The sequence below is a fragment of the Physeter macrocephalus genome, chromosome 11 (assembly GCF_002837175.3).
Source record: "Physeter macrocephalus isolate SW-GA chromosome 11, ASM283717v5, whole genome shotgun sequence".
Taxonomy (NCBI): Eukaryota; Metazoa; Chordata; class Mammalia; order Artiodactyla; family Physeteridae; genus Physeter; species Physeter macrocephalus.
In genome coordinates, this window is record NC_041224.1 from 25,934,206 (window position 1) to 25,945,784 (window position 11,579).

The window sequence follows — 11,579 nt, forward strand, 5'->3', positions numbered from 1 at the left end:
GCCTCTCCCGTTGCGGAGCACAGGCTCCGGACGCGCAGGCTCAGCGGCCATGGCTCACGGGCCCAGCCGCTCCGCGGCATGTGGGATCTTCCCATACCGGGGCGCGAACCCGGTTCCCCTGCATCGGCAGGCAGACGCGCAACCACTGCGCCACCAGGGAAGCCCGGATGATTATTCTTTATTTTTAAAAATGGACCTCTAAACTCTTCTGCTATTAGATTCTCTCTGACCAGGTCAAATCCCATCTCCTCTGTTATGACGCCTGTAAGATTACCTGGTGAACGTTGTGATGACCCTCCATAGCCATTCCTCTTTTCTTTCTCACTGGCCCAAAAAATAGATAAATGGGACTTCATCAAAACTGAATATTTTTGTCCATCAAAGGATATTATCAATTAAGTGAAAAGGCAACCTACAGAATGGGAGAAAGTATTTGCAAATCATATATCTGAGAAGGGTCAGAATACATAAAGAACTCTTACAATTCCAAGATAAAAAGACAAACAATGCAATTTTTTAAATGGGCAAAAGGGATTGAGTAAGCTTTTGTCCCAAGAAGGCTTACAAATGGCGAACGAGCACGTGAAGAGATGCTCAGAATCATTAGTCGTTAGGGAAATGCAAATCAAAACCACGAGACACCACTTCATACTCACCAGGATGGCTATAATCACAAAAGTAGAAAACAAGTGTTGGCAGGGATATGGAAATTGGAATCCCTGTGCATTGCTGCGGGAGTATAAAATGGTTCAGCCGCTATGGAAGACTGGCAGTTCCTCAAAAAGTTAAACCCAGATCAACCATACGACCCAGCAATTCCACTCCTAAGTATATATCTAAAATAATGGAAAAGTAGGTACTGAAACAAATACATGTACACGCATGTTTATAGCAGCACTATGTACAAGTCAAAAAGTAGAGACCACCCAAATGTCTATCAGTGGATGAATGGGTAAACAAATTGTGGTATATCCTTACAGTGGAATGTTATTCAGCCATAAAAAGGAATGAAGTAGTGACACATGCTATAACAGGTATGAACCTCATACTAAGTGAAAGAAGACAGAGACAAAGCTCATGTATTGTAGGATTCCATTCCATTTATGTGAAATGTCTGGTGTAAATCCATAGAGAGAGAAAGCAGATTAGTGGTTGCTGGGGGTTGGGAAGACAACAAACGGAGAGTAACTGCTTAATGGGTACTGAGTTTCTTTTTGGGGTGATGGAAACATTTTGGAACTACATAGAGGTGGTGATTGTACAACATTGTTAATGCACTAAATGTTACTAAATTGTTCACTTTAAAATGGTTAATTTTATGTTATGTGAATTTCACCTCAACCACATCCAAAAATCTTGTATGAGTGAGTCAGCAAGAGCAAAACATACTGACATGCATTTAATACTCAGCTATGATGTAGTTTCCAAAATTGAATGAATAAATACCTGCTTTCTCAGCTAAACTTTCATTACTGACATGACAGAAGGCAGTGTTACCCAAAGTGTGGGCTGTGTTCTATTGATGGCAGGTAAGACGGACAAGGCTTTAAATAACATTGCCTTGCATAGTGAGAAATTTAATTTCTTTACTGAGATTTCAGTTACCTTTTAGTCCATGTGAATATATCAATGACTGTCTCAATTTGGTGCTAGGATGTTTGCTGTTAGTACATTTAATGTCTCTCATACAAGCTAATCTCCCTTTACAATAAAGAGAGAACAGGCTGCAGGCTCAGAGGCCTCTGGGCAATGTTATTCTAGAGGTTTTAATGTCATTGTTTTCACTGTGTTCTTTTTTATTTTTATCTTCTGTTTATGTCATGTGACATCTGTTTTCTACTTTAGTGACTTACATTCTACTTTATATAGTGATGCAAAATTTCCCCTTTAGATTGATCTAAGTAGAAATGTGAGTCAATAATAATATAAATGGTACGAAGATTTAAGGGATAAAGTAGAACCCAGATGATTAAATAGGACACACCAGCATAAAGACACATTCTCTAGATTTCGATTATAAGGACCCGAGTCTCTCCCTACCCATGCAACTCCAGACACATCACTTAGCCCCTTGTGCTACTGTTCTTGCCTACCTCACAGAGCTTTTATGGCAAGTGCTTTACAAATGTAAATTATTGTTATTAAATTACTGTTTATGTTGGGTATTGCCTGATCTCAGGGCTGCATTTCCCAGAGTCCTTTGCCAGCAAGTTCTGATAAGGTTTAGGTTCTGCCAGTGAGAAATGCACTCGGGATTTGAACAGCATAAGGATCGTGCCATTCTTCCTCCAGGAGTGGCTGACACGAGGGTTTGACAGACATAAATGTTTGCAGTGAAGCTAGGCACCAAAGAGTGCCCCTGACAGTCACCAGCTTCTAAGCTGCAGGGCAGCTGTGACACTGGCCATGATTTCCTGTCCTTTCCTGCAAGTTCTGATCTCTGGGTGCAGCAGCTTCTCGACACTGGGTCCACAGCTGATGAGGAATAACCTGAAAGTTAGTGGAGGGTCACTCTCAACCTTCACCCATCCACTCCTTCCAAAGCCTTTGTACACATCTGATTTCATTAAATATTTAATGAATATTCAGTATTAAATTAAATATTCAACATCTTTCTGCTGGTAATACCTTGAGTAGTTTCTTTTTCCCTCACTGAATCCTAACTGAGATACTATTTATTTCACTGAATTTATGAAAAGCTTACGTTTAATAATAATACAATAAGAGCGAATATTTTTTGAGTGTTTACTACTAGTCATTGGGCTAAGCATTCTGCATGCATAATCTCACTTAGTCCTCTAAGCCAACTCTATGATGTAGTTTCTATTGCTGTCCTCATTCTGCAGGGGAGGAAACTGAGGCAGAGGGTTGCACACTAACCCAGGTCTCAGAGGTGGCTAGTGGTGGAGTTGGGGTTTGAACTCAGGCTGTCTGAATCCAGAGATTCCTCAGCGACTCCGCGGTAGACTGCTCTTCCCCCTGCAAAAAGAGTTTACTTTAGGTCATCAGTAAAGTCAACTTCAGGTCTGAAACAAGTTTCCATTTCAAGGGTGACACAGCACATATACTGCATGTTACTTGAGGGGGGCAGCATAGCAGGATCTGGGACAGGACCTTGTAATCAAACACACTAATTGTTCTGCAATGAAGTGAGTGTTCATATTAAATAAGGTAAAGACCATCATAAATAGCCAAAGGAAAGTTCAGTTGCTACCCAATGAGTTTAGATGGCAAATTATTTAGGAAAAAAAACTTTTGGTTTTCAGAGCGCTGTGGATTTCAAAATTACAGGTTAGGAATTACGGACCTGAATTTTTTTTGTTGCTGCCCCGTGCGGCTTGTGGGATCTCAGTTCCCTGACCAGGGATTGAACCCGGGCCCTCAGCAGTGAAAGCGTGGAGTCCTAACTACTGGACTGCCAGAGAATTCCCCTGGACCTGCATTTTTAATAAAGTATTAGCAAATAGAAAAGATAAACTGAGCAGATAAAAAATTTTTTTTTCCATCTATTGTCTTATTTTAAATGAGTCTTTGGTCTGGTCTTGTGACCACTCCTTCTTTCCTCTTTTAGCCAAAGCATGGGGGCAAAGACTATTTCATATCTATTTACGTCAAATGTAATTGTGAGTATATTTACTTTGCAGACACCAAAAGGTTAAGGTCACTGTGTTCTTTCACAGTACCCAGCAACATCACCCCACTTCAAAGGAAAGAACCAGACCAAATCAGCAACTTAGTAGTGAAAAGCATGCTTGGAATACATTAGGATCTCTTACAGCTCACCTCATTCTTCTACAACTGGACCTTCTAATACAGCATGTCTGTTAATCTTGATAAAGTTATTTACTTATTAAGGTTTTAGCTAAAATATATCTAAGTATAGCTTTAACATTTTATTTTTAATCAATTTATTCCAGTTATCTGTAAGTGGGTAAAAAACCACCCTAAACTCAATGGCTTAAAATAATTTATTATTGCTTTCCTGGTTCTGTGGGTTCTGTGGGTTGACTGAGATGTCCTCATTTGGGGTTTCTCATGGGGTTGCACAGTTGGGGCTCAAGACATCTTGAAGGCTTGACTGTGCTGGATGTCCAAGATGGGGCACCCACATGGCTAGCAGTCGATGCTGGGGGCTCAGCCAGAGTTGTCATTTAGACCACTTATGTGTGGCCTCTCTGTGTGGCTTGGGCTTCTTTCAGCATGATGGCTGAGCTGGGAGGGAGCCCATCAAAGATAAGTATTCCAGAGACCCAGGTGGAAGCAGTAAGACTTCTTATGATCTAGCCTTAGAAATCACTTAACATCACTTCCACCTGATTATTTTTGTCAACAGTGAGTCACAGGTCCAGCCCAGATTCAAGAGGAGGATAGTATAAAAGGATGTGGATAGTGGAGGCATGGTTCATTGGGGGGTCATCTTTGAAATCCAGCTCTCAGACAATGTATATAGATTTATGTGTACAGAGTTTAAAAGTAAATTCAAAAATCACATACACAGAGGCAAAAGTTTTATCGCCCTGCAACGGAGACAAAAATGCCTTGAAATTGTACTTCAATTTTTTCAATATCTTAGAATACTTTTTAACACAACTCTGCTTGATGAGACAAATAAAAAACAAATAAATGGCATGAATGATATCTAAAAGGTGGTCAAACAGAGAGTTGAAGTATGGAAACTCTAAGTTGAGCAGACAGAAGAAATTCTCTAAAGCTATAAAAACATAAGGAGATGCTTTTCAAATGCTATGACATCATTATCGGTCTCTGGCAAACCATGACAACCATTCTGGTGTGTAATCAGGAGCAGGTTGGCTTGTGAACCAAAGAGCAGAGAAGATAATGAGAGGCAGCCTTTGTAGTTGAAAACAAATCATTCCTACATTTTTTCCCCTTTGAGTCACAGACCCTTTGGAGCACATGGAAAAGTTAAGAAATATTTTGCCCAGAAAATAAATGTATTTTTAAAAATTGAAGTATAGGTGATGTACAATATTATATAGGAAAAATGTATATTTGTATACCTTTGTTCCTTCCTTCATTCTTTCCTCCCTCTCTCCCTTCCACCTTTCCTCCTTCCCTTCCTTCATTCCTTCTACAATTATTTAGAGAAAGCTCATTCTGTATCAGACACTGATCTGGACTAAGGGATAAAGTAGGGAAGAAGACAGATCTGTTCCCCAGTCTCACGGCATGTCCATTTTTAAGATAGACAGAAAAAACCCAAGTATACCAGTAAAAAAACAAGACGACCCCAGATAGTTATAAGGAACAAACTGTGTACACAGCATCTTGCATACAATTTTATGGGGTTCACAGTCGTGCCATGGACTCTCCTTCCTTGCTGTGCAATCGATAACTTCTCTTTTAAACCAAAGGATAACTTTTCAGTATGAGCATTGTGGATGTGGTTGTTGATTAGTCGCTGCTTTTTCACTTATACTGGGTACACAGGTGTTGACTGGCCCGAGCTGTTTTCAACAATGAAGCACAATTATACACAGTGTCACTGGAGCTGACTTTCCTAACCAAGGGGAGAGCACTGGCTCCTTATGAGATTTCAGAAAGTACTACTGCTGGTGAGCATGACAATGTGCACGGCAAGGCTTTCCACAGCTTTACTGAAAAAAAAAACTCCCCCCCACTAGGGAGCTATCTGCTTACCCTTATTTTATGTGTGTGTTTTTTTTTGTTTTTTTTTTGGCGGTATGCGGGCCTCTCACTGCTGTGGCCTCTCCCGCCGAGGAGCACAGGCTCCGGACGCGCAGGCTCAGCGGCCATGGCTCACGGGCCCAGCTGCTCCGCGGCATATGGGATCCTCCCGGACCGGGGCATGAACCCGTGCCCCCTGCATCGGCAGGCGGACCCCCAACCACTGCGCCACCAGGGAAGCCCTACCCTTATTTTAAAAACATTAAATGGATCCAATAGCCATGGATTCACATTTCAAATTCTCAATTTACAGGAGGCTCTAGGAACGTACCCTTTCATCCATATTCTGAAGACGATAGTGAAGGATGTATGATTTGCTTTGGAGATTTTTTTCCCTCTATGTCCTATGTTCTTCTGTTCTCACCACAAATTGTACTTCTGGCCTTAGTTATTATGGCATCCTGAGGATTTAAACATATAGTTTTACCTTCGGCAACATTTTAAGTTTCTTTGCATTAGCATAATGCATAACTTTTGCAAAAATGAAATGCAAAAATCCATCTATCTTATTCCATCCAAAAATAACCTTTGTTATTTTTGAAATATTTTAATCGGTAACATAAACTGTTACTCCATACTTTTTTTTTTTAACTTTTTGGTGCTTTATGGATATCAAGCTTTTACACTTTCTTCAATTAATATCTGACATTTTATTGGAATGAATATAAAAGTGGAGTGAGCATAATCTAAATATAATTATTTAGGGGGTTGGTAAAATATGCCCTGTGGGCCAAATCCACCTATTTCCATGATAAATTTCTAGTGGAATACAGGCACACTTATTCTTTTACATATTGTCTATGGCTGCTCTCATGTTCATTATCTTTCCCCTTTAAGAAAAAGTTTGCCCATCCCTGATTTAGAGGAAAAATGATTCTATCTTTATTTCCTTGCTAATCATCGACATAAATTCTATATATTTATCATATGCCATAGATAAGTGAACTTGCATGCCTACCGCGTGTCAAGCACCATGCTGGGGATATAAAGACAAAACTTTGTGTTTACGGTTTAACAATAGCTCCAAGACGGTTAATAAAAAAAAATTCTGGGAAGCCCCTAAAGGTATACCTAAGAACAAATACAGGTTTTATACTGAGGTGACACAATTCATTGGTGACACTTTGACTTGGGGAAAATGTGGGTCTTTTTGAACCTTAATCATGCTATTATTGTAGTATAAAATTGAGTCAGTGGTGCTCATAATTAGGTACAAAGTAAAGTTTTCAAAAAATTACCCATAGGGCTTCCCTGGTGGCGCAGTGGTTGAGAGTCCGCCTGCCGATGCAGGAGACACGGGTTGGTGCCCCGGTCCGGGAAGATCCCACATGCCGCGGAGCGGCTGGGCCCGTGAGCCATGGCCGCTGAGCCTGCGCGTCCGGAGCCTGTGCCCTGCAACGGGAGAGGCCGTAACAGTGAGAGGCCCGCGTAGCGCAAAAAAAAAAAAAAAAAAAAAAAAAAAAAAAAAAAATTACGCATAAAATTTATGGAAAAACATATCTGAAATTTCCACTTCGTTTTGCCAAATAAGCCTGGGGCTGAGGTTGTTCATTGAACATCCCATTAACTAGTAACTCAGAGTTCTTGTTTATGATGTTTGCGAGGATGTCCCCTGAACATCTCTTGCGTGTCTCTGTGGTCCCCAAGGCCTCCTGTAATGCTGAGAGCACAACCACGAATATGGTGATTTAATTCAATAAATGTTTATTGAGGGCCTACCATGTGCAAAGCAATCTGCTGGTCCAGTGGGGGCTAAAAGGCCGTATGAGAGGGGGCTCCTGCCTTTCAGAAATTGAAAATTTCCCAAGCTGGGGGATCACTGATCAGAGCATTCCATAACTTTTGGAGAAGTGTCTGGGTGTTGAAAAAGTTACCAATGTCCTGCTGTCCCGCCAGCTCCTGATCTGTTTTTACCCCAGTTCATTTCATATATCAAGCTATTTATGGCTTTGTTTTGTTTGCTTTTTGTTTTTGTTTTTGGCTGCACTGTGTGGGATGCGGGATCTTATCAATAGTTTCCTGACCAGGGATCGAACTCGTGCTCCCTGCAGTGGAAGCATGGAGTCTTAACCACTGGACCGCCATGGAAGTCCCACTATTTTTGGATCAGGATCATTAAACACTGGTCTTCACAAATCTGGCTTAAATGTATGAAGGAAGACCCAAAGGGAAGTATATACATTGTATTTTCTTAAAGAGTGCACAAAGGAGATCACAACATTTGTGAGCTAGAAGGAGAAGCCTTAGAGACCATTTGAGACCTAAGCTTATGCACGGTTCTCAAGGTTGCATCCTTTGAAAGAGGCCGTGACCCCGCCTCCTTCCTCCCCTCCTCTCCCATAGTGCACACAGCACCCAGTTTCTTGGTGTCAGTTTTCAGCAGCTGGAAAAGAGAGATAATAGCTACCATGCAGAGTTGCCAGCTTTAGTAATTCTAGTTCCTGGAATCAAGGACAGGAAGCCTTTTAGTTATTTGCACACCCTAACTTTGCTAGCTTCTAGTGAATAAATCATTTAACTGCCAGCTAATTACAGTATTGGAAAGTTTACCTCGTTCATCTTTTTATGGAACCTCTTGATGGACGATTCTGGAGATTAAAACTCTTGACAATTTCCATGATCTAAAAAAGGAAAGCTGACCTAGAGAAATATGGGACAAAAGATCAGCATTTCAGAAGTCTCAAGCAGCAATGGGATCTTACACAGTAGCCTATTTAAAGTGGTGCTGATTTGAACACTTAGATTAAGTTCCTGGAAAAAGACAGAAATGTGACTTTTGTCAGAAGCAGTGCCATTTTATTGAATGAATGATAATTTTGCACTTTCTCAGTACCATGCACTTGCTTCCAGGTTAACAACCCTATGAGGCAGGTACTATTGTTATGCCACTTTACAGATGAAGAAACTGAGGCATAGGGAAAATTAAAGTGTCCAAGGTCCTGACAGCTGGTCAGTAGTTGAGCCAGGAACGAAACACGTCCATCCCTCGACCTGCCAGTTGACACCAGCTGAAGCCGGTCGTTTTCGTGCAATGCCTCGAAGCCCCGCTCCAGGTCCTGGGTCTCCAGTGCCGCCCGGGCCCGCCCTCCCTCCCTTCCTCGGGGTTCCAGGTGCCGCTTCTGGCCGCGCATCCCGGGGAACGGAGCCCACACACGGTAGCCCTGGCAGCGAGTCCCCGCGGCCGGCGGGAACGCGGGAGCAGCGCGCACGTGCCGCCGGGAAGAGGCCGCCCGGGCCGCCCCAAGATGGCGGCGGCCGCGGCCGCAAAGGCGTCGGTTGGCAGCGGCCCGTGAGGCGGGCGGGGCCGGTGGCGCGGAGGCGGGGTCCCGGGCGAGCCGCCCTGGGAGGCGGGGGCCGTTTCCATAGCTGCGGCAGGAGGTGTCGCGCCGGGGAACTTCCTGGTTTCAGGGCTCGGCTTCGCCGGGATCCTCTTGGAAGGGAAACAATGGGGCGGAGGGCACTGCGGTAGCCGCCGCCGCGCCGGGACCTCCTGGGCCCCCGGGACTCCCCGCGCTGGCTCCGCCGACGGGACCGTCCGGAGGTAAGTTCATTTTCTTCTCTCCCCCCGCCAGGGGCCGGCGGCGGTGGGGCTTGGCGCGTTTCCTCCAGGCAGGGACTCGGAGTTGGCCCCGGGGAGCCGGACGCCGCCATTCCCGGCCCCGGGGAAGGTGGACGGAGCAGCGCTCCACTTCCCCGCCCTCCAGGGGGGCCGGTTCCGGAAACGAGCGCGGCCGCCCTGGCCCCCACCCCCTGGAACCTGGATGGCAGGGTGCTGCGGGTGTGATTGGCAGGTTGGCGGGCGCCGGGTAGGGGGCGCAGGGGGGGGCGTGCGGGGAGGGTCTGGCAGGGCCGGCGCGGGAGGGGACCTGCCGACCAGTGAAGGGGGGCTCTGGAAGGGGCGGGGGTCGGCCAGGTCCGGGGCGAGGGGAGACCCGCTGCCTTCCCCTCCCCCCGAGCAAGTTTCTGTCCCCGGGAGACGTGTCTCCCTTGCAAGTTTCAGTTGCGTCCTCCAGAGACCAAGTGGGCAGGACTGAGGCAAACTTGGTTCTTTTAAATTATTGCCTTCCTGCCGCGGGACTTCGTTTCGACTAGGCAAGGGGAGGATGGGGTGAATGAGGGCTTTGGAGAGGCTGGAAATTTCTGCGCCTTTGCAGAGTTTGCAAAATAGTTTGGAGCTCACAGCCGGGTGTTGGTGCGGCAGTTGTGATGCGGCAGAATGGTTACTCGCAGGTAATTTAATGCCAAGAAATGTGAAGAGTCTATGAATCCACGGGTGGACATCTCTAGAAATTGAAGAGTAAAGTCTGCCCGCCGCCCCCCTTCATTTTAATCCACGGATGCTTTTTAGTCAGTAGATTTCAATCTGAGTTAAATGAGTCCCTTATGGGACTGGGAAGGAGTTTTGAATTGGGGCAGTACCCAGTCATTGGAAATAATGTGACACATAGAAAAATAGTGGGGACACTATCTTAAATATTTTGTTTGCTGGAAGAAAGTGATTTCAAGCCTGTATTAATCCATTTATAAATAGAAGTACGTCTTTGGGATAGATATTTAATATTTCGTAGCACAGAGAAGTTGGACAAAACTTTAGATATCACCCTGGCCAACTAACTCCCTCACATGTTGAATCTATGAGAAGTTCTGTTACAGGGAATGCAGGGTACTTTTTTCTTTTGTGAAGTCATCTTAACAAGAATTAAATTAGCCAGCGTCAAGTGGACAGTGGTTTATTTGCTTTTATTTCTCTCTCTCTCAGACCCGAAAATTAAGAAAAACGTTTCTGAGCTTGCTGGTTTTTTTAATAGTAAAGTCTGTAAACATAGTCTAGTTTATTACTTAGAGTGGATGTTGACCTATGTTATATTCCACATAGGTAACTGAAATATGTCAGAATATGAGAAAAAAGCTACACTAATAAAGGTATAAATTAATTTAAAAAGGAAAGCCAGAGCCTTAATTCCAAGTACAGGTATTCTGAGTTAACAGAAATTCCTTGGCTGATTACCTATTTAAAGAATCACTGAGGTGTCACAAGAGCATTCAAAGAAGCTTCATTTCCCAAACATTAAGAACTTGGGCCCTGAGTCTTGCTGTTCGTGCCTACTTACTGTTTTTAGCTAGTCTGTCTGACTCTCTGGCATCCTTGTTTCTGGTGAGAATAGCTCATTACCAGTTATAACATTGTTTTGACATGAAATAGCTCCTCTGGAGGACAGCTGCCATTGGTTAAACAAGCCAGTAAGTAGAAGTGTCGGCTTTGGCACCATCTGTTAATTGGCTGGTCATCCTTGGGAACCAAAACAACTTCCTGGCATGGCAGATCCAAGCTGGACTTCCAGTGCCAGGCAGAGGTGTGCGTCAGGCTTTGCCTTCATGTTGGCATCTCTCTCAGGTTACTGTTACATTTTGTAGCTAGTGAAGATGGGTGAAAAAGAGGCCAGTAAATTTAAGCTAGTGGCAAGCTGAAATGAAACAAAATTACTTTGATTTGTAAATGCTAGGAATGTTAAGGCAGTTTGAAGCTGGCAAAAAAACAGCCACAATACCAAAACTTTAGGAATTGCTGCTTCAGTTAGAAAGTGGCAAGTGATTACATTTTCTGGTTTATGTTTGCAATTTCACTTCAACCATCCTTGTTTCGTTTTAGCACAATGGTATTGTTGCACCAACAATACTCAGACCATTTATTACCAGAAAGGTATAGTTTGTCCCTTCAGTGTGATTTTTTTTTTTTTTTTTTTTTTTTTTGCGGTACGCGGGCCTCTCCTCACACTGTTGTGCCCTCTCCCGTTGCGGAGCACAGGCTCCGGACGCGCAGGCTCAGCGGCCATGGCTCACGGGCCCAGCCGCTCCGCGGCATGTGGGAT

At 44.0% G+C, this 11,579-nt stretch overlaps 2 protein-coding genes across 8 annotated transcripts in view; one reads left to right on the forward strand and one right to left on the reverse strand.

Moving 5' to 3' along the window:
- The window catches only part of USP6NL (USP6 N-terminal like), a 217,589-nt gene that overhangs the window by 35,436 nt on the left and 170,574 nt on the right, over positions 1–11,579 (forward strand). For 5 of the 7 annotated variants that reach the window (XR_008618512.1, XR_008618511.1, XR_008618513.1 and 2 more), the window contains exon 1: positions 9,149–9,250. The exons of 1 other annotated variant lie outside the window; for it this stretch is intronic. The gene's annotated coding sequence lies outside the window, so the exon portion shown is untranslated. Of the gene's footprint in view, positions 1–9,148; positions 9,251–11,579 lie in introns of those variants that run through there. One more of the 7 variants, XM_028494901.2, reaches the window with a different exon arrangement.
- On the reverse strand, positions 2,750–9,493 carry USP6NL-AS1 (USP6NL antisense RNA 1). Its single transcript, XM_055087839.1, is given in 7 exon segments — positions 2,750–2,979; positions 5,981–6,110; positions 6,948–7,101; positions 8,260–8,349; positions 8,543–9,205; positions 9,207–9,321; positions 9,324–9,493. Coding segments are annotated over 3 exon segments (726 nt in total). The 5' UTR covers positions 9,361–9,493; the 3' UTR covers positions 2,750–2,979; positions 5,981–6,110; positions 6,948–7,101; positions 8,260–8,349; positions 8,543–8,631.